The 23,726-nt window shown below is 42.0% G+C and overlaps 1 protein-coding gene across 1 annotated transcript; it reads right to left on the bottom strand.

Moving 5' to 3' along the window:
• Nucleotides 1–7,127: 7,127 nt before the first annotated feature.
• On the bottom strand, nucleotides 7,128–13,494 carry LOC119356383 (transducin beta-like protein 3). Its single transcript, XM_037623332.1, has 14 exons — nucleotides 13,053–13,494; nucleotides 12,104–12,286; nucleotides 11,769–11,918; nucleotides 11,076–11,281; nucleotides 10,700–10,985; nucleotides 10,489–10,623; nucleotides 10,251–10,369; nucleotides 9,545–9,701; nucleotides 9,211–9,457; nucleotides 9,043–9,119; nucleotides 8,399–8,518; nucleotides 8,069–8,199; nucleotides 7,823–7,997; nucleotides 7,128–7,719 (listed from the first exon to the last, which is right to left on the bottom strand). The coding sequence occupies exons 1-14, from the start codon at nucleotides 13,392–13,394 to the stop codon at nucleotides 7,390–7,392; spliced, it is 2,658 nt and encodes an 885-aa protein (XP_037479229.1). The 5' UTR covers nucleotides 13,395–13,494; the 3' UTR covers nucleotides 7,128–7,389.
• Nucleotides 13,495–23,726: the final 10,232 nt, after the last annotated feature.

Genomic DNA, 23,726 nt, shown 5'->3' with positions numbered 1-23,726 from the left:
AACGCGCTCAATGCATCGTCGTGATGCCGCCAGCACCTTTAGATCGCTCGCATCCGTGCCCAAACACCGAACCCGATGAGTTCCTGATTCGCCTCCTCCATGGCTCGTCGCCGGCACCGATTCCGACCTCCCCAGCCCGCGTGGTTGGCTCCATCGGATGCGCCTCATCGCGCTCGTCATCTGGGTGGTCGTGGGCGACCATTTGGTCGCGTGTACGCTGATTCCGATCGACGCCGCCATCTCTGGTGCTCGTCGGAGCTGCGCCGGTGCGCACCAGTTATTCAACTCCGGTGGGTCCCGCGTGTCAGCTCATTAGCATCTAACCCTAGCCCTAACACCCACTGACATGTGGGCTCCGTGTTAACTAATTGAATTAGTTTAGACTAATTAGGTCAATTAGTGTGTCACTGACCTCTGGGACCCACAACGTTAATTAACTAAAATAAATTAGGTTAACCACTGTTTCATTGACAGGTGGGTCCCCTGACCCAGTTGACCAGTCAACGGGTCAACATTTGACCCGGCTGACTCAGCCCCCTGGTCCCACCAGTCAGCAGAGCTGACTGGGCAGTTGGCCCAGTCTACTGGGCTCCCTTGTTTGCCTCTGATGCATAATACTGGGTACACTATTATGTACCCATAGCATTTATATCTAATATAATTTTTGAATTAAATTAAATCAAGAAATTAGAAAATCACTTAAAAACTTTAAAAGATCATATAAATTAAACCGTAACTCGGATGAAAAAGTTTTGTACATGAAAATTGCTCAGAACGACGAGACGAATCTGGATACGCAGCCCGTTCGTCCGTCACATATCCCTAGCATAGCAAACATGCAACTTTCCCCCTCATGTTCATCTGTCCGAAAACGCAAAACACTAGGGATACTTTCCCGAATGTTTTCCCCCTTCGCCGGTATCACCTCCTACCGCGCTAGGGCACACCTGACACCGTTACTTGTCTTGTCATGCATCAATATGCATATGTTTGCATTATATTTATTGTTTCTTCCCCCTCTTCACTCGTTAGACACTGAGACCGACTTCGCTGCTACCCAGTACGACTACGGTGTTGACGACCCCTCTCTCTTGCCAGAGCAACCAGGCAAGCCCCCCCCCTTGATCACTAGATATCGCCTACTCTTCTCTATACTACTTGCATTAGAGTAGCGTAGCATGTTACTGCTTACCGTTAATCCTATCCTGATGCATAGCATGTCATTGTTACTACAACTGTTGATACCTTACCTGCAATCCTACATGCCTAGTATAGGTTGCTAGCACTTCATCAGTGGCCCTACATTCTTGTCCGTCTGCCATGCTATACTATCGGGCCGTGATCACTCGGGAGGTGATCACAGATATATAAATACATATATACATACTATACAGGTGGTGACTAAAGTCGGGTCGGCTCGTTGAGTACCCGCAAGTGATACTGATGTGGGGGCTGAAGGGGCAGGTGGCTCCATCCAGGTAGTGGTGGGCCTAAGTTCCCGACGGCCCCCGACTGTTACTTCGAGGCGGAGCGACATGGCAGGTTGAGACCACCTAGGAGAGAGGTGGGCCTGGCCCTGGTCGGCGTTCGCGGTTACTTCAAGATAACACGTTTAACGAGATCTTGGTATTTGATCTGAGTCTGGCCACTGGCCTATACGCACTAACCAACTACGCGGGGACAGATATGGGCACTCGGCGTCGTGGTATCAGCCGAAGCCTTCGTGATGTCAGCGACTGAGCGGCGCGTGCCGGGTTGGACTGGAACGCCTGCTCTTGTATAAGTGAGGCTAGGTCTGCTCACCGTCCGCCCTCACAACGTGCAGGTGTGCAATGGGCGATGGGCCCAGACCCCTGCGCCATAGGATTTAGACCGGCGTGCTGACCTCTCTGTTGTGCCTAGGTAGGGTTGCGACATGTTGATCTTCCGAGGCCGGGCATGACCCAGAAAAGTGTGTCCGGACAAAGGGGATCGAGCGTGTTGGGAAATGTGGTGCACCCCTGCAGGGAAGTTAATCTATTCGAATAGTCGTGATCTTCGGTAACAGGACGACTTGGAGTTGTACCTTGACCTTATGAGAACTAGAATCGGATACTTAATAAAACACACCCTTTCAAGTGCCAGATACAACCCGGTGATCGCTCTCTAACAGGGCGACGAGGAGAGGATCGCCGGGTAGGATTATGCTAAACGATGCTACTTGGTGAACTTACCTTCTGCTCTCTCCTACATGCTGCAAGATGGAGGTGGCCAGAAGCATAGTCTTCGATAGGACTAGCTATCCCCCTCTTATTCCGGCATTTTGCAGTTCGGTCCACATATGATACCCCTTTTCCATTTGATAGCAATGCATACATATGTAGTGTAGCTCCTTGCTTGCGAGTACTTTGGATGAGTACTCACGGTTGCCTTGCTCCCCCTTTTTCCCCTTTCTATACCCGATTGTTGCGAGCAGACGATAGAGTCCAGAAGCCAGAGGATCCCGAGGATGATTCTGAGTGGAGTTCGGCTTTGAGGAACGGATTAGGAGGATCCCAGGCAGGAGGCCTGTGCCTCTTTCGATCTGTATCCCAGTTTGTGCTAGCCTTCTTAAGGCAAACTTGTTTAACTTATGTCTGTACTCAGATATTGTTGCTTCCGCTGACTCGTCTATGATCGAGCTCTTGTATTCAAGCCTTCGAGGCCCCTGGCTTGTAATATAATGCTTGTATGACTTGTTTTATTTGTAGAGTTGTGTTGTGATACTTCCTGTGAGTCCCTGATCTTGATTGTACACGTTTGCGTGTATGATTAGTGTACGATTGAATCGGGTGCGTCACAAGAGGGGGATGGGGATAGCTCTCTTGTTGATTGGGATAAGCATTTAAGCATGGAAAAAATTTCTCAAAACCTCTGATAAGCTCGACAAATGTCTTAAGGCCCTGTTTGTTTGGGTTCTTGCTTCTGCTTTTGCAGCTTTTCCACTTTGGCCAAAAAGCCATAAAAGCTCCTAAATATGTGCTTTTGGGGCTTTTATGGCTTTTGGGGCATAAAAGTGGAATGGTTGCAAAAGCAGAAGCATAAGCAAAAGCCAAAACAAACAGGGCCTAAAGATGACATGTTTTATCGACAACAAAATTTGGACATCTTGAAATGATGCGAGACTCATTCCCCAAATTACCCAGTACCAACAATAACACGTTACATAAAGGCAACACTAACCATGTTTCTAGGTATATTCATACAGACCTAGTGCAATTGAAACTAAGCACTCAATGTTGGAAACAAACAAGTTAAGAGAAGACGGCACGTTTAAACCACACTATGTTTTCTTTTGTATGAGTCATAAGAAATGGTGCACTATAGAGAGAGTGTTCGCAAAATACGATATGAGTGAATCAACTATTTGCATATAACCATATACATTTGCAATCCCCAAAACAATCCAAAGAGAAATCCTCTTTAAAGTGATGCTCTTTGTGCAAATAGTATGTCCCGGAGCCTCCAGATGGGTTCAATACCTTTCGTACTTGGCTGAAGCATGGCCCAGAATGTATTATGAAGTCACCGGATGGATCTAGTACCTTTCGGGCTTTCCCTCGTCTGAATCATGGCCTGGAACCTCGAGCCTCGAACTTCGAGTAGTGCTATAAGTGTCCCAATGGGAAGATTTTGAAGGGATCCTTTATAAGGACCATTCTTTCCCAGGTGGAAGGGGATGACTCGCACACTCTCTCCACCGTTGTTTAACCTTTAAGAAGTTAAGATCTTCCTCCCTAGAGCTCCATTATCTACACAAGGGTGAGATAGAGAAGATCACAATCTACACTTTTCACCAAGCCAAAAGTTGATTTCCCCTTTTCCATCACGCATCTTGTTACTCCTGGAGTTGTTGAGACTCCCATAAAGTTGGAGTCACTCAGAAGCCTCCAAGATTGTGGATATGCTCTGGGAATTTTTTGAGGGTTTTGAGTTTGTCTCAAAACTACCATTCATGAAGGGAGCTCGAACATCCTTTGGCCAAGGCTCTCGAAGAAGGGTGAGGCACTCGCTGTCATTGAGGGCATTCATTGGTGAATGGAAATTTCCCTCCCTAAGTAATTTTGGTGTCGTCAAAACCACAATTTGCAGACTAACTATGTGCATCAGCTACACAAGCATATTCAAAAGTGACACAAGACGGTTAAGTTCCCCTCTGAAAGGAGAAGAGCGAAGACGGAGTTCCGGTGATTTTACATTCACTGGGTCATAGGAAAACGTACTATTAAGAGGGAGTCCGTGTTGGAATGTATGATTGGAATCAAGACACATACACAATACAATATTTGCACCCACATACCCTACAAAACTTTTGAGAAGTTCTTCATTTCATATTTGTTGTTGCAGCTTTTCACTTCCCAGTAGTAGCGGGGTAGTGAATGATAGTATCGCTCCCCTAAGGGAGAGGTACTATTTCTAACTACATGTAGGACGGTAGTACCGCACCCTTAGCCGGAAGTACCGCTCCTTTGATGGAGCGGCACCACCGGAGCAAGTGTCGGACCAACCTATGCAGTGAGGTGAAACCATATTGTTTTGTCCGCGGTACTAGAGCAACAGTACCACGAAAGTACTGACTATCTAATTTAGTCGGTACTACCGGTGCCTATGAAGGTTGTATCGCTTGAGCATGTGTATTGCGGTTCAACCAGTGGGCCAGTATTATCGTCACCTTGACCAGAAGTATCGCTCCCCTATTGGAGTCGAACTGTCGGACCAAGTGTCGGAGGAACTATCACAGAGAGATCAATCCCCTCTGTTCCACCCGCGGCACTAAGGCGACTATACCTACTATTTTACAATAGGCAATATTAGCAGAACTACCAGGGTCATATGCGGTAGTACCGCTTAGGCCTTCATAGTGCAGTCTGGATGGGACCGTGGTAGTATCGCTTTCTGGAGCGATAGTGCCACTTAGTGCAAATTCTGCATAACAATTGGATTTGGTTTCGGACTATAAATATGAGTTTTTTTAAGTTAGATCTACCTCTTTGCTCTCTCTCCTCCATTGTTTCCCAAAGCTTTAGCTTGCCTGATCTCCGTCCCTAGCCACTCAAACTTGTTGATCTTCTAGGATTTGAGGGAGACGACCAATATCTACATTTCCACCGAAGAAAATTGGATGGAATGTGGTCAAGCATTTCACCAACCATGTCATCATCACTAATTTCTTCCAATCCTGCTAAACCCACACCAGCATCCCACACAAAATACGTGTAATCTCTAAACCATACACTTTGTCTCCATGAGTGCCATTAGATTATATTATGTGATGTCTGAAATGCACATGGTTCTCTCTAGTTTCTCTCTATCATGGAAATGGAGTCTTACTTCCCAAACATAATCATCCAAACTACAAAAAAAGACATGAAAACATCCATTTTAATTAACAATCATTTAGTTTGTCATAGGAAGAGCAATATAAGTGACTACTTAAAAATAAACAGTGTCATTTAGTGTTTAATTAATAGTGCCATTTAATCAACATCCATCACATTACACAGTAATAAACAATGCCTACATAGACAACAGTGCAATTAAAAAAAGGCAGAGGATTTTCTCTAAATTAATAAATCTCCTAAGTTATTTTCTAAGTTATTCATATACAACATGATGAATTCATACTTATCCATAACCAATTCAAACACTCTAATTCAAAAAATTCCATAAATTTCCCCCAGTTTGATTAATGCAAATCAACAACACGCACACGGATAGGGCTAGGTTTTCGAATAAGAAACCGCTGAATGCTAATGCAAAGTGGTGGCTCCCTGTTGGAGTCGCCTTGACCGCCTAAGCGAGAGCACATGACGCCACGTATTCTAGCGACAGTTGCAGCCTTCGGGCCTGCGCTGGCTGGGTAGGGTCCAAGCTCCCGCAAACCTCCTCTGTTGGCTCAGGGTCTCCGCCGCCACACTACTGGCTCCTGCGCCACCAGGTTTCGTCATTGCCATAGCCGGCCGAGAAGGTGAAATGAGGTGAGACACAGGAGATGGAAAGGGGAAAGGAAGGGAGACAGGCACGGCTCGTCTCCTGCGCCGCCGTCTAACATTGTCTGGGGGCAGCCATTACTCCACGTCGGCAAAAAGCGGGACCTACCTGTCATAAACACCATCAAAACGCCATTATGCAACGAGATTACCAATAGACTGGGTGCTATTTGTCACAAATTCGTAACAGGTGGTTTCTGCAAACCTAGCCCTCCATGCGGTGGTTTCGTGTAGTTAACTCGTATTTTTAAAGTTCAGATTTTCCTTTTAACGGAAACAAGTTCAGATTTGAGACCCCATATCTCCTGTGGGTCATGTCACACGTGGTGTTTCTTGGTTCGTTGAGCAGGGGATTCCTGTATGCCACACAAGTCGCATCTCTTTTGGTGCGATCAATGTTCATTTTAGCATGTTCATTTTAGCGTAGGGTAACATGGACAAACTAGGCTCAACAGTTGCACATGTTTGTAAGTTACGTCGTGGGCTTGACATAACGTCCAAGCATCCTGAATGGAACTTGCTTCCTCTCTCCGGTGAAAGACCCCGGATGGCATATGCCGAATTGCCGGTGGAAGAACCTATCTTTGGGGTTAAGCTGGCGACGTTGAGTGTTTACGAAGCAGGGGAGGACCATCGGTTGTTGTCTGGCATATCAAAACGTCGCATTCCTGAATCACACCGGACGTTGATAGGCTTACAATCAGCTTCTCTCGAAGTCAGTCCTGTGAAATTCGCACAACAATATGCTTATTTTGGCAGCATCATCAACTCCTGCTGCCGAACCGAAAGCACCGCCGTTTTACCGGCGATTATCCTCGTGACCGGGGACAACGAAAAGGCGGTGACAACTAACATAAGATGCTTTCGCCCCAAAGGTTTACGTTACACAACTGCTATGGAATTTTATATCACAACTTGCAAAACGTGGGACACAGTCACACAATTATTCCACCTCACTCCCCACTCAGCCACAGAAAAGGTGACTAGGACGGGAATTATGAAGCATGCATAACGGCGTCCAGATCGCAGATCCAACAATCGCAAGTGGAGCAAGCGACTTTATGGCTGGGGCACGCACTGCCTCCGTGCAAGACAATCAAGGCAAACTAACCCAGCGGATAAGATGGCCTGCAACATTTTCTAAAACTTCATGCCCTAATATAGCACCATTGTACATGCCCTAAAAGCTTAGCTGTGGACTCCATCAGAAAACTGAAACAGATCGCTCGTACATGCCTGAAGCAAGCATATGTCTTTTCGACACGCCAAAGAATACATTCTGTACAGTGTCTGTCACGAAGCAAAATAAATGTGATTCAGCAGATACAACAGCGGCTACAAAATTGGTGGCGTGAAGAGAGACCCGGTCAGTGTCAACTGTTTACGCCTCGACAGAAACAGCGTTCGAAGAAGCCTTCACCTTCTTACTACTTTTCTTGCTCGATTGGCTTGTTTTGCTGGATTTTCTCTTCTTGCCCGGCTTTTCCGGGGTCTCTAATGCAGGCTCTGCTGGAGTGATCTCAACATTGTCCATTGACGAGTCGTTTGTAACATCTTTGGTTGTGCCCGCATCTACGTCTGGGTCTACGACAGACATCCGGGTCAAGGTGTAGTCCAACAAAAATGTGCTGCGTACTAGTCTATCGACTCTGCTGAAGTGTCTTTGAGAATATGGAATGAGGCCCTCGAGGAGCTCACTGATGCCTTTTATCTGCACAAACAAGTGAGATGTCTCAGGAAAAGGGTAACAGTTTGTCACAGATTATCAACGTGCTCTTCAATACAACTCTTCAAAAAATGAAAAAGGTAAGTACCTCCAGGATATCAGTGGGAGGCAAGCTCCTCAACACCCGAAAAAGCACAAACTGTGCAACATGACAAAACTTGGGCTTTGTATTCCATTCACGTATATACTCAAGAAGCACGCGAAGCCCTTCCTTTGGGAGACCAAGAAGGGCTTTTTCTATAGGGTCCTCTGGATCAGCTTTCCTGCAGAGACAACACAATATATCAAATTTATATACAAGAAAAGCAAAGTGACCTCCTTTAAAGATGAGTACCTGCAAAGTTGTGAGAATAACTCAAGAAGCCTGCGTGGTCTTCTAAGCTCAAATGCGAGCTGTATTGCTCTTGTATAGTCAGAATCTGACACTGCATTTTCCAATTCCTGCCCTCTTAAAACTTCCTCCTCCTGCAACAATCGAAAATGCCGATAAGTATTGCACGTAGATCCAAGGAGCCATTTACAAGGAGTAAAGGTCATGTTTCCAGTGTTGTTATATTCTGGAAAAAAGAATGAATTCGGTGTTGTTTGCCCAAGGAATTAAACAAAGACAAGCAACTCGCATGCATAGCTTTATCCTGAAAGTATAGTAGAATATTGCACTTGCCTTCTTAAGGAAATCTTCCTGCTTATCTTCCATAGTGCAATCGTGCCAGAGGTTAAGATCAGAATCAGTTCCACCAGTAGCAAGCATTTCAGTTTTCTTGCCAATAGCCAATGCCCAAACCTGTTGAATAACTGACAGTCAGTTGGGGAACCCTTACAAAGCATTGAGCAAGGGAAAAAAATACACATATTGCCTAAGAATGGTATTCGAAATTTACTAATGAACTAACTTTCCAAAGTTTATGTTAGATAATATGGTGGATATTAGAAAGTTTTCATAAAATCATACATATTATCAGAGATGAACTGGTTAATAAAGCTAAGCAACTCGCAAATTGACACAAAAAAATGATGGCAACTGACGAGGCTAATGAATCACACAGCCAAATGGCACATTATCATACTGCTCTCGAATGAAACAGAACACCAGCAGTTTCTGTTTCACTGAACACAAGTAGGTTCATCACTCAATTCTCTTAAAACACCGGTAACAACAATTCAATGCATAGTGTTTTAGCTGCCAATCCCCCATAAAGACTTCCAACATATACAGAAAAAACGATGTTACTATAATATCATAAAATGTGGATGATCTACTAAGCTCACATTACAGATGATAAAACAGGGCAGAGCCAGATAGCATACCTTCCCATCGTGCTTGTCATACGTAGCAATGCACTCATTCGTTTTTATCGTCCATAGCTTCACTAGACCATCACTTCCTACAGTAAGGACATCACAACAAGAGAATCAACCGAGTTACACTACCCAACACCCAAAAAAATACAATAAAACATGCTTATTTCTTATTACCACAAGAAACAAACTGAGTTCCACGTGAAAGGAATGAAGCTCTTAAAACACTTGACGTATGACCCTCAAATGTCTTTAGGCATGAGCCATCAGCAACATGCCATATTTTGACAGTTTTGTCGCCAGATGATGTTATGACACATTGTTCAACAGGAGAAAACTCAACTGACCAAATGCCCCTTTTATGCCCTTTAAGGACAACAGAGGACACCAGGTTAGGGAGTTTCCATATGCTCGCAGTTCGGTCCTACAGAATCATGGTAATGAGATCTGACAGTTCAATGAGGTAAGTCAAAAGAGCCTTCGTGATAAGTTAGCATATACTCAATCTCACCTCAGAACCACTGCAAACAAGGCCATCATTAGGTGAGACAGACAGAGAATTAATATCTTTATCATGTGCAGCTACACCAGCCTTTGCTTTGAGAGGAACTTCACCGCCAGCATCAATGAGTGTATCATCCCAGGTCCAAACCTTGATGGTTCGGTCACTAATGATAAGGCAGACTTACTTTAGAATAAAATGTTCAAAAAAAAAGAGATAAGGCAGACTTATTTTAGAAGAACATTAGCAATAATGGGTAGAGGGAAATGGACAAGGGAACTGTCATTCTTGTAAGAAACTGCTGTGAAGAAAGACTGAAAGTGTTCAATAGCCACTCATTCCAGAATTTGGACTTAGCATTGGTTCAGTTCGACATGTTTGCATCCACAAGTAAAATTAGTGAGGTTCTCTAGTTCTGATGAACGAATCAACAAGACAGTCTCGAGTGCCTACATACATTCCCATGGCTAGTTGACTACTTGGGCAGTTCAATGCCTACACTGCTACATACAATAACTCGATATCAAAGGCAAAGTCAACTTCCTTAGAACACCCACCCGCCCATAGACATGCAAAACCAAACCAAAACGTGGTATCTCAACAATTCTCAAGACTGACAGATAACTATACGTCTAGAAGAAGAGTCACGATCGATCACTGAAGAATTGAATATCACTCGGCTCTGAAATGGAACAGTTATGATTTTCAAACTAACCTGCTGCCACTAACAAAGAAGTTCTTCGACTTCTTTGAGAAAGCAACACAACCAATAGCTCCTAGATGGCCTTTACCAGTACCAATACAGCTTCTCTTTTCCATATCCCACAATCTTACCTATTGAGATACCAAATGTTACATCCAAAATGGGAAAAATGACAAAGGAGTAATAACAGTTAACCCACAAAAAATGTATGTTAATTCAGCAATATCTTTAGGCAGGAAATGACACTTACAGTATTATCTTTGCTCCCAGTTACAACAAGTGTCTTCCCAGAAGTAGAGACACAAGTATCAAGGCAAACAACAATTTCAGTGTGGCCCGCCAGCACATAAGAACAAGACATTGATGCAACGTCATAAACACGGACCTGAAATAGAGGAAATGGTGTGAGAAATTGGTTACAGAAAGTCCACAAGAACTGTAATATAAAATCATGAGCCCACCTGCTCCAAGTTAGTGGCCACAGCAAGATATTCTTCCTCTTCCCCAACAAACTTCAAATCAAGAATCTCATCATTGTAACCTATTAGACGTTTATATAGGTTCAACTGGAAAGTCCCTTCATCAGTTCTTGTACAAGAATAGAACAAAAATTGTTGATCAGCAGTGACACATAGAATTCCTTGATCATCTGGCAACATAGTAGTAGCTGTAAAGCCCCTTCTAGATTCCTCATTTTCTGAGTTGATGGTTACATCAGATGACTGCTGCTCAAACACGCAGACAGCGCTGTGGAATGACCAGAAAAGCAATTGAGGAATGCATTCTAGATGGACATGAATGGAGTATTTAAGAACTGTATATGCCAAATCAATGTACCTTTCCAGGCACCATATGCGCACGATTCCACGTTCACCAACCGTAAGAAAATAACCATCCGTTTTTTCCTTCAACTTTGCCGCTTCGACACCCAAACAAGCCAAGATGCCGCTCCCTGGTCCAATGAAGGAAACACCTTCTATCATTTCATATGCTGGTACTGTCTTCTTTGAGGCGTACTTCCGAAGATCCCACACATTCACAACCTACAGAAGTTTCATTCACTCAAATGTTGGTAGCTCAGGACAGAAATATGCATTGCAAATTTACAATTTATATACTGATAAATATTGGAATGCTAGCTATGCAAAAGTATCTACTCCTTCCGTTTCTAAATATAAGTCTTTTTAGAGATTTCAATACAAACATTTTAGAGTGTAAATTCACTCATTTTGCTCTGTATGTAGTCTCTTATTGGAATCTCTAAAGACTTATATTTAGGAAGGGAGGGAGTAGTCTAGACAAATAAAAAATCATGATTGTAACTAGCCCCATCCCCCATGAGGCCATGAAGATCATCTATTTTATGACTGTTGCAATCAATTTCAAACCCCAGCTTTTCCAGTGTCTAGCAATGACAAACCAATGATACTCATGCATCATCAAAGTATAAGCTAGCACACATAGAAATATGAAAAATCAATTTATAAACATAGGAGGAATTTAAGCCAGATTTCAATCCTTCTGCAATACCTTATCCCTCCCTGCACTGAGCAATGTTAGCCCGTCTTCTGATAATGCCAACGAAGTCACTGTTGAAAAATGTGCGTTAAGCACAGCAATGCATTTTTTGCTTTCAAGGTTCCAAACTCGCACTGTGCCATCATCACTTCCTGAAAATAACTAGACATCGAGAAAATAATGAGGCTGTAAGTACCACGAATACATAGAGAAATAAAAGGAATATATCACTAAAACCAACAACAGCTCAGTGGGGCTAATACTGAGTTACTTGCACCAACAAGAAAGAAGTTTGATTTCAATTGATCCTGTTCACTTAAGTAATTTATCTCCAAAATCACACTCACCAGAAGGCGCTTTGGATCTCTGTGGAACATTATGGTTGTCACAACACCTGTATGACCTCTAAAGAAATGTGTGCAAAATCCACCATCCACATCCCACACGCACACCTTCTTGTCTGCTCCAGCAGTTGCAAGCAACCCACCAGAGGCATGGCATGCCATGGCCATAACAGGACCATCATGTCCCTGTACAACATAGCAAAAATCAAATGAGCATACCTTGGATGTCAATATTGAGAAACAAAAAGAAGGAAGTACTAATATACTCAAATGAAACATTTTACAGTTGTGGAAAATGTTAACATTATATATGAAAATCCTCCATTCTGTCACTGCTGTCACCACTATGAAACAGGAACTGATGCACAGCCATTCATGCAAGATGAAGCAAAAGCTAGATTTATCATATTAATATGCATGCCTTATAACACTATGATGCAAAGCATCAATTAACAGACTGTCAGGTATCAGGAGGTGAAACTCCCTGAGTCTAGCTTATGCTTGCAACATTTTTTTAATACTTCCAAGAACACAAACTAGGTAAATTTTCTAGAACTAACTATTATGCGTTTCCATAAGAAGGTGCAGCTTTTAGCATTCCTGGAGCAAGCTACCAGTTATGTGTGAATATCTCGGGTGAAGAGCATAGGCTGGTCCACTGCTGTTTCCTAATTTTCCATGGCGCTTTAGTATCTCTTGATTCGTGAGATGTCTGAGAAGGTGATCGAGCATCTATTCATTCACCACCCTATTTGCACATAAAATTGATGCACTATGCCCGATTCCACATGCGCGAAAAATTGCACCTGAGCACCCTGTCTGATTAGTTTCACGGATATGAAATTGGGAGCGAGGAGCTCCTTAATAGTAGGCGCTACGATTAGGATGCAGCATTTCAGACAGGAAGCAGCACAGTTAAGCGCCACAGAACACATGAAGATCAGAAAAGTACCTTCCAGCTGCGGATGCAGGTGCGGGACGCGAGGTCCCAGACCCTAATAAGCTTGCTGTGGCCAGCGGCGAAGAGGAGGCGGGAGTCGGGGGAGAGAGCGATTCCCGTGACGGCCTCGGAGTCGCCGTCGATGGGCTCCCCTATGGCGGAGGCGTCGGCGGCCGACACCACGCGCAGCTCGCTGCCGCAGGCGCACGCGAAGAACGCCTCGGCGTCGCCCTCGCCCTCTCCCTCGCCTTCGCCGCGGGGGGCGCGCCCGACGGCGAACGGCCCGCCCGTATAGAACTGCTGCAGCGAGCGGTCGCAGCGGTAGTTCTTCTTGGGCCCCTGAGACAGAGCCATGGCGTGCGCTTCGGCGGCGGGGTCGTCGGAGCTAGGGTTTAGCGGTGGCGGCGGCGGTGGCACGCGAGAAGGGGGGAGAAGGGTTTAAGAGTGGCGGCAGTGCGTTTGGGCGAGAGGGAGAGAAGCCTAAGGCGCACTCTCCGACACGTGGGTCCCTGACGCAGCGACGTTGAGGGCCGTGGCCCCCTGTTGGGCTCACGTTTAATTTTGTTTTGAGCAAAACATTCTGGCTCACGTCCTCAGTGTAGGCCGGCCCATTTCGCGATTTTCCAGTACCGATTTTTAGAAGTTTCTCGGATTTCTTTTTTTGCTGTTGATTTTTCCAAAATCATTAATTAAGGAGTACTCGTTGCAAAGAACACTTCACTTTCCCAGGTCATGACAAGTGGCGCACATGCAGCGCGCCACTTGTCGCAACCTGGGAGTTTTCCTTTTTTTCGTAGATCCGTTTATTCAAAACGTTTTATCTCTTAAACCGTGCATCCAAATCTCGAACCATTTTCACCATTGGATTCCTCGTGTCGAGATCTTCAAAACTAGATCCCATGTTGATAGGTTTTGACAAACTTTTTTTTTTTACGAAAAAAGCCGGACGAAAAAAACCGGGCGAAAAAACCGAACCGGGAGCACGGTTTTTTCCCTTTCCGAAAGAGGATCACAACCGTGCCTCTCGTCGAAGCAAAACCGTGACTCTCATGGAAGGAAAAAAACAAAAAATGTGTTTTTTTCCGTTTTTTGAGAGGCACGACCGTGACTCTCGCGAAAGCACAACCGTGCCTCTTGCGGAAGCAAAACCGTAACTCTCGTGAAAGAAAAGAAAAACAGAAAACACATATTTTTTCCCTTTCCGAGAGGCACGGCCGTGACTTTCGCGTAAGCACAACCATGCCTCTCGCGGAAGCAAAACCGTGACTCTCATGAAAGAAAAAAAATTAGAAAATGCGTTTTGTTTTTCCCTTTCCGAGTGGCACGGCCGTGACTCTCGCAAAAGAAAAAAAAAGAAAAAACACGTTTTTTTTCGTTTCCGAAAGACACGACCGTGACTCTCGATAAAGCACAACCGTGCCTCTCGCGGGAGGAAAACCGTGACTTTTGCGAAAAAAAAAGAAAACACGTTTTTTCGCGCAATTTTTTTTTGAAATGTTTTCTGATCGAAAAGCTAAGAAAGACCGGGAAAAAACCAAAACGTCAAAAAACCCAGGAAAAAACCGTTTAAAAGCCGAAAACGCGTGTGGAAAAATAAAAAAATAAAATCCGAAGGGAGCGTCCAGAGCGCGACACGTGGCGAATGGCTGAAAGCGCGCGCTGATCGTTGTGAGGCTCCCGAAGGAGCGCTCGTTAACTAGTTGCTCCCTGATTTTTCCCTTGTTATCTTTCCTTTTTATTTATGTTTTTCCTTTTTATTCTTTCTTTCTATTTTTTATTGTTCTTGTATGTTTTTATTTTTATTTTTCTTTGCTTTTTTCCTTTTCATTTTCCTTTTTCCAAATTCCGAAAGTTTATTTCAAATTCGTAAACATTTTATAAAATGATGAAAAATTTCTGAGTTCATGAACTTTTTTTACAACACATGAACACATTTCAACTTTGTGAACTTTTTTTAAAGTTGTGAACATTTTTTGAATACGAGAACTCCTTTCAAATTCACGAACTGTTTCTGAAACTCGCGAAGATTGTCGTAGCATTTTTTGACACTGCCAAACATTTTTTAAAATTTATGAATATATTTTTAATATGTGAAAAAATTAGGAATCCGTAAAAAGAGGTTCATGGACATTTTTCTCAACTTCAGCAAATTTTCTTAAAACTAGTGAACGTTTTTTGAATTCAAAACCATATTTTGAAATTCAAGAAAATATTTTAAAATTCATGAAGATTTTTGAAGTCACTAACATTTTTTAAATTTGTGAATATTTTTTAATTTCCAAACCATTTTGAAATTCAATGAATACTTTTTAAATTCATGAAAATTTCTAAAATTCATGAAAAAATAATTCACAGTTGTTTTATAAATTCATGAACATTATTTTAAATGCACAAACATTTTTAGAGTTTATGAACATTTTAAAAAAGGAAAACAAAAAAGCCAAAATTTTCGAGCTTTCAAGTCCGTGAAAAATCTAAAAAACATTCTTTTCTCAAAGCCCGAATGTTTTTCAAAAAACATACAAAAAGAAAAAGAAAACGTATTTGAAAAAACATGGGAGCCCGTGCCTATGGCGGACCGCCCCAAAGTGTGTGGATGGGTGCGCGTTTGCTCATTTCCCCCCGCACAGGTCGGGGAGTAGAAGCACTTATCTAATGGGTTCCCCATCGGTCTCCCGCAAGACTTACTTCTGGAGCTTTTGGAGCACGTCAAGTGCTGCACCATTTACTTCTAGGGCTTTTGGAGCACGTCAACTACTGCACCACGTGTTCCGCACTGGCACACCCTAAAAAATTTGTTTTTTCACACTATATCTAGGTTTTCGGGTTTCCTTTTCTTGGTTTCCCTAGGTTGTGTTAATTTGTTTGGGAAGCCATGCCATTCCGCGAGAAATATAGCAGGTTCTTCTGCAAGAAACACATCTGTGGTACACGAAACAGAGAAAAGCACGAACGAGTTTCCCCAAAAAAGAAAAAGTACATCATGTGCTTCTCAAAAAATGGAAAAGGTACAACTTCCCCCAAAAAGAAGAAACACAGCATGTGCTTCAACAAAAAGCACAACACTGCTTCTCGAAAAGGGAAAAGCACATGATGTGCTACCGCGACAAGCAAAACTATGCTTCCCGGAAAGCGAAAATCACAATTGCACTTCCAAAAAAGTGGAAAACACACAACCGGGCTTCCGGGTTATCTTTTTCGGTTTCATTTTTTCAGGTTATAGATTTCATATTTTTTGTTTCTAATTTCGTATTTTTTTGTGAGAAAAAGAATACTCGTGGAAACATATCAACATGAGATCTACTTTCGAAGATCTCGATGCGAGAAATCCAATTGTGAAGACGGTTCGTAATTTGGACACACAATTCAATAGATAAAACATTTCAAAAAACGAATCTAAGAAAAAAAAAGGGATAACTCGCAAGTAATGATAAGTGACGCACATGCAACATTTGTGAGCAACAGAGAAGGTGGGGAGTGACCTTTGCAAAGGGTACCCCTTAATTACTGATTTTGGTGTATGTATGTCGTAGGGCGTAGCCTAAAGGAGCTTGCAGTGGGCCGGCCCACTAGAGGTTCACTTTTTTCTAGTTTTTCTTCCCGTGTATTTTTATTTTCTATTTACATTATTCTTAATATTTATAATTAGTAAAAAAAGTTGATTTAATTTGTTTAAAAATCACCATGCATTAAAAAATTTCATGCAAAAAATGTTCGCATAATTTATAAAAACACAATTCATATAATTTTAGAAAATGTTCATTCGTTTTAAAAATATGTTCATGACATTTCTGGATAGTATTTATACAATTTTTAAGTTAGTTCCTGTAATATTGTAAAAAAGTGTACCATTAAAAAGTGTTGTGATATATTAAAAAAATGTTCCCAAGACTTAAAAAATATTCAGCAAGTTTTTATAAAATGTCCATAGCATTTTGTGCAAATGTGCAATGTGTGTTGAAAAAATGTTCACTGTATTTTTACAAGTGTTCAATATGCATTTGACACATGTTCAACATGTATTCGGAAAAATGTTCAACGCGTATTTAAAAAATGTTCAACTTGTATGTGAAAAATATTTAGCGTATATTTGACAAATGTTATGTATGTATTCAAAAAAATGTCAATAGTGTATCTGAAAAAAAGGTGAGAATGTGAAAAATGTTCAGTATGTTACACACATTATTGGGCTGGTCTGCTAGCATTAGCGCCAGAGCGCGAGTTGTTCTTCGGTCTCGCAGTAGGTGAGACATAGCCCTGACGATGTATAGAAAGCCCGTGTAATCTACCCAGTGCCGAAAGATTGTCGGACCATGACCCGGAAGCCCACATGGGTAACATTCTTCGAGTTCTCAAAAGGAAAAGGGTGACATTCTTCTCGATCCTGAAATTTCTTTCACTGAAGCTGATCAGATCAGTGATCACGATCTGCTGCCAAATTCACATAGTTCCGTCTCACCTTGCCTTGTGACCCGTTAGACAAAAAGAAGGCATATGTAAGCTTCGTCCTTGCGAAACTAAGCGTAGCGGGGATGGTCACGTCTCCTGTGGTGCCATCTAGATTTAATTCATAGGTTCCGCATGAGTTCTCGCACTTTTTCTGGATTACAATGTTGACTTTGTCAACCTCAAGATTTGGCAGAGGTGCTTAGACTATCCACAGTGAGAGTAACATAGGTAATAACATCACATATATGTAGATAAAGTAGATAATGTGGTAAGTAATAAATGAAGAAAGAGAGGCATGTGACTACTAGTATGAGTAACATCACATATATCAAGGCAAGATAAGTCTATAGCCTAGTAAATGAAGTGTTGCATGTTACCACACATATGTTACTCCTCACTATAAACATAGTAATATAGAATAGTAACATGGACATGTCACTACCTATTGTGACTAGTCTTATAAGATAGCATGTGCGAGAATCCTCGAGCGTAGGCTTCTTCGTCTTGTGACCTTTGAAACAAATCAAGGGCTGATCACACGGTCACACCATGTGTTTTGTTTTCTCTTGGGTGGAGTGGAGCCAAGGCGTGTTCGGTGTTCCGCCGGAGACGACGACGACGGAGGCTCCGACCAACAACTTTACGCGCTAGATTTGCTGGAAAGCTAGCTAGGTAGACGACCCGGATAAAGTCGATTAGCAGCAGCAGCCAGCCAGCCAGCCAGCAGGCCCCTCTATAATTCCGTTTCCAGGTCGTGACGCGGGACGAACAGGACGGCGGATCGGAGGGGCCGATCGATGTCATATCATATGGGCACGCCGTCCCTGTCCCGTACTTGATCGCGCAAAAGATGGTGCACACGTCTCCCACCGTCGGCATCTATCGCTTGTCCTGTCCTGCGCCCCTCCCGGCGTTTCTCTCCGGCAGGTAGCGGCCAAGGCCAGGTTCTCCGGGTTCAGGATCAAAAGGCGCATCTAACCCCAGGACTTCGCCTCGATCCCACATGGAAAACGCACGCACTCACGCATACGTTTCTTGGACATTCCCCAGTTCAGTACAACATCCGAGGGCTACGTCCGGTACATGTGTTGTGTCCTACTGGATAGTGGTTTGGTTGGCTCGTCGACGTCGTCGCTTAGGTAAACGCGGCGTGCATGCGTACGTACGTTGGATCTCTCGCCGGCGAGACGTGCGGATCGCGTCGCGTACGACGACCCGTGTTTTTTCAAGGTGCATGCGTGTGCGACCGGACGAACGTAACGCTCGACCGTCAAACACGTTTGTTTCAATGCTTCACCTTGTACAGATGCTAAGACTGTCATATAGATAAAAAAAAATGACGCGACAAGGTAATTAAGATGAGAGAGATGGGTGTGATGACCTCAGAAAAAAACAATGCCAAGCGCGGGAATCTAGAGAAAACACTTAAATGAAAGAAGCCCACCAATGCATGGACAACTTTATTAGTTGCTAAATCATTAAATGAAGGATGCTTAGCAACAACAAGCTAAGCACCTTTACGTTAGGGACTTTAGTTGCTTAAATTTTTAATGTACTTAGCATCTCATATATGCGTCAACTGATCGCCATCAGCTCCTATAGTTTTTCCTCGGAAATCTACGTAGTTTTGCCCGGACTAACGTAACGCTCGAACGTAGCAGTACTACTACCTCTCTCTCAGTTTACAGGGCGTGCGCGTACCCCTAGGTTGTCAATTTGACCAACCTAATATAAGTCATATATTATAAAAAATATATCAATATAAACTTCGAAGTTTCTACTTTCAAAAGATATAATTTTTGTGTTATATAGTTTATATTAGGATGATAAAATTGGCTACCTAGATATACGCGTAGAACTTATAAACTGAAACGGAGGTAGTATTGTTTTGCCCGGCGAGATGATTGGTTCAAGGGTACTACGTAGCTTCCAGTAGAATCTTCCTCGGTTGCCCACGTTCACAAGCATTTAACACTTCGTATGTGGTTTCGTGCATGGGCAAGTAGAACACCCGCAAAAAAAAAAAAAGAAGTAGAACATCACCAACGACATTTCACCATCGGCCCTGTCTCTTTCTCTTCATCGAGTGTCGCCGTCATCGATCATTTTCACCGAGACCATGTAACGTATAGCGCCATCATTTCTACGTATATACACAAAAACTATGAGCGTACTTCCTGTTACGCGTACCAGTATGTGCCAGCCCCCAACTTTAGTAGTTACCTAGTAACTAAAGGAAAAACATTAACATATACTTCCTCCGTCCCATATTAACTGTCGCTCTAACGGTTGTAACTATACATATTTTTCAGGGAAACGTATTTATTTCACACAGCTGTTAACAGCGCTGTCAGAAGTACATGTAGATATGATATGGCCATTCCAATACTCACCTAGTCACCAGTAGAGGTTACCAGTCACCTGGATTTGGTCTAGATTCACCTTTAGAATCTGAATACAAGATCAGTCCACATGACGTGTCACATCGATCATTCACACCAGAAGGCATCTACCAAGTTCAACAGTTCCACTCCGTTTCATATATTCAACACACTGAACCCCACGGATAGGATTCAACTTGGTACGGGCAGCAAAAGTCAACAGAGTTCGTTTCACCTTCTTCTTAAAGAATTCCACCAGTCATTATCCATTGAAACGACACCACGGACTTCCTTAAAGGTTCGAAGTAATGACCAAATGATCATTGATCACTCACATCAATCCTATAAACGATCCTTCTTCTGTTGGACAAGTCGATGGCTTCAAACATCGGGCAACCCTTTTACCTGCCTAACTCTAACTATAAACGATCCTTTTGCTGTTGATGAAGTCATAACTTGTGTAGATTCAGCACAGATGATCGATCATTAGATATAGTCGATGCCGTTACATACTTGGATGCTGTAGACTGTTGGTGTGGACTTTGGCCTCGGCTCTAGAAGGCCGTACGCCAGTCTCAAGGCCCTTGATGAGCTCCATCAGCTTCAACCCTACAAAAGCCAAATTCCTACCCCCAACCAATAATAGGTATCAGAGAGAAACATGACATTGTGTTGGATGTTACGTCCATAATAATGCAAAGTACTCCCTTAATAATTGGAAGTACAATGAGAAAGCACCCTGCCACCCTTAATTATTTTTATGTCACCTTTTTTTTGGAACATAATAACCTATCACCCATAATAACTCAATCTTGCATATTACATGGATTGAGAGTGTAATATGTTTAAAATACCCTCCCTTACTCATCAAAACGTTGGAAGCGACTTGAGATATCTTTTGGGAAAAGAGAATAACGCCTACCTGCTTTGGTTGGTGGGGGCGGCTCCTCCGATTCATTATTTATTTGCAAAAAAGTATATTATTTATTTTCTGTAGGTTGATTATTTTATGTGAGGGTCTAAAATACTCCTTCCTCACCAAATAGGTGGCGTATAAAATGAGTCAAAGAATCAACATTTTCTTAGTTTTACAAAGAATATATAGAAAAATATGAATATAAAAAAGTCAAATCAATATCGATATATCCACCGTCAGACATATTTTCACAATATATTAATTCAACATTTTAGATGCTAATATTTTCTGAATTCTATATATTTGATCAAACTTATAAATTAATTGACTTTTTAATCTAGATACGATATGGCCATTCCAATACTCACCTAGTCACCAGTAGAGGACTAGAGGTTACCAGTTACCTGGATTTGGTCTAGATTCACCTTTAGAATCTGAATGCAAGATCGGTCCGGATGCGTGTCATGTCGATCATTCACACGAAAAAGCATGTACCGAGTTCAACAGTTCCACTCCGTTTAACTATTCAGCACAAATAAACCAACGGATATAGGATGCCTCAACTTGGTACGGGCAGCAAAAGTCAACAGAGTTCGTTCCACCTTGTGCTCAAAGAATTCCACCAGTCTTTATCCATTGAAACGACACAACGGAGAACGGACTTCCTTAAAGATCCATAAGGTCAGAATGACCCAATGATCATTGATCACTCACATCAATCCTTCGTGCTTTCCTTCTTCTGTTGGGATAAGTCGATGGCTTCCAATATCAGGCAACTCTTTACCTACCTAACTCTAACTATAAACCATCCATTTCCTGTTGATGAAGTCATCACTTGTGTAGACTCATCACAGATGATCGATCATAAGATATAGTCGACGCTGTTACGTATTTGGATGCTCTAAACTGTTTGTGTGGACTTTGGCATTGGCTCTAGAAGGCCGTATGTCAGTCTCAAGGCCCTTGAAGAGCTCCATCAGCTTCAACCCCGCAAAAGCCAAATTCCTACCCCAACCAATAATAGGTATAAGAGAGAAACATGACATTGTGTTGGATGCTACCTTCATAATAATGTAAAGCACTCCCATAATAATTGGAAGTATGAGAAAGCACCATGCCACCCTTAATTATTTATATATCACCTTTTTTGGAACATAATAACCTATCACCCATAATAACTCAATCTTGCATATTATATGGACTGAGAGTGTAATATGTTTGCTTTTTTTTTGTGAAGTTTTAGTTCATTCGTTATTTATCTGCAAAAAAGTATATTATTTATTTACTGTAGGTTGATTATTTTATGTGAGGGTCTAAAATACTCCTTCCTCGCCAAATATGTGGCGTATAAAATGAGTCAAAGAGTCAACGCTTTCTAAGTTTTACCAAGAATATATAGAAAAATATGAATATAAGAAAACAAAAACAATATCAATATATCCAACATTAGATATATTTCCATAATATATTATTCAATACTGTAGATGCTGATATTTTCTTCTATATATTTGATCAAACATATAAATTAATTGACTTTTTAATAGAATATATGCTCCCTGGTGAATAGTAAATTTAAGAAAAGTAATAGAATTTAAAATTATGATTCTTTTTGTAGATGTTCATGTTAGTGTAACAAGCGTGCTTGCCAATTTTCACGCGAAAGGAGATAACAGTGTTTCGTCGGTGAAGAAAAAAAAACAAAATTAAGTGCAACATTTGGAGGTACTATTTGTCGTTCAACTTGTTTTTTTGTGCACAGGTCAACATGCTTTAAGCTTCCCCCCCTACAAATTTGCAAAAAATTGACCTTGGAAAAATACATTTTTGGTGCGCAGGAGCATATACCACTAGTAGAAAACGGAGTTTTAGCGCCGGTTCGTAAGGGCCTTTAGTGCCGGTTCCATAACCGGCACTAAAGGGTGGGCACTAAAGGCCCCCCCCTTTAGTACCGGTTCGACACGAACCGGCGCTAAAGTGCCACCACGTGGCGTGAGCTCGCGCCCTGGTATGGGGGACCTTTAGTACCGGTTGGTGTTACCAACCGGTACTACAGGGTTTTTTTTGAAATTTTTGGATTTTTTTTGATTTTTAATTTTTTTTGAATTATTACACCAACCGGTACTACAGGGTTTTTTTTGAAAATTTTGGATTTTTTTTTATTTTTAATTTTTTTTTGAATTATTTGATGATTTAGTCTCTAATCACCTCTCTTAACTGCTCAAGTGTGGATCACTCATTCCAAATCATCTAACTTCTCGACCGGTCACCCATCCCTCTCACTACTCCAGCCCGAGCACGCTTAACTTTCGGGTTCTATTCTCCTTCGTTTCCGAGTCTGCACTTGTTGTTTTCCTGACAATAGTAAAATGTCAATTCTATTAACCCTCAGGAGTTTAGCTTGAGCATGAAGTCACACATTTCACCGTTTGAGTTTGAAACTATTATTCTAAAAAATAGTAATTATTTAGTAACGCTAATATTTCTTGAATAAGTTTGACCATAGTTTGACCATAGTTTGACCAGATTTGACCAAAATTCAAAAGATTGAAATAATTATTTAGTAACACTAATATTCTCGAATAATTATGTAGTAACATTAATACTTCTTGAATAAGTAGTTTGACCAGATTTAACCAATTTTTTTTAAGCAAACTGAAATTTGACCATATCTTTTTTTCCTTTTGAAATTTGAGGATTCTAAAAAATTCCAAACAGGCCGTAGGCGGTCTCCATTGGATGCGGATTTTCGTGCTGAATTTTTTGATATATTATATGTTTTTTCCGACATCGTATGCAAAAGTTATAGCCGTTTTACATTTTCCCTACACTTTTTGCAAAACATGTCCAAATTGTAGTTTTTAAATTTTCCTAACTAGTAGATGTAGTAATATAACTACCTCTCGAAGGATTTTATTTTTTGAAGTTTTTATCATTTTCTTT

The sequence above is a fragment of the Triticum dicoccoides genome, chromosome 2A, assembly GCF_002162155.2.
Source record: "Triticum dicoccoides isolate Atlit2015 ecotype Zavitan chromosome 2A, WEW_v2.0, whole genome shotgun sequence".
NCBI lineage: Eukaryota > Viridiplantae > Streptophyta > Magnoliopsida > Poales > Poaceae > Triticum > Triticum dicoccoides.
The sequence above is the reverse complement of the archived record's forward strand: the minus strand, read 5'-3'. Positions and strand labels throughout refer to the sequence as shown.

Bases quoted from the DNA above. Each gene is read 5' to 3' on its own strand.
- LOC119356383 (XM_037623332.1), bottom strand. From the start codon at position 13,394: ATGGCTCTGTCTCAGGGGCCCAAGAAGAACTACCGCTGCGACCGCTCG. The intron at 12,287-13,052 runs GTACTTTTCTGA...TATGTTGTACAG, and splicing joins CCTGCATCCGCAGCTGGAAG to GGACATGATGGTCCTGTTAT. The intron at 8,519-9,042 runs GTATGCTATCTG...GTTATTCAACAG, and splicing joins ATGACAAGCACGATGGGAAG to GTTTGGGCATTGGCTATTGG.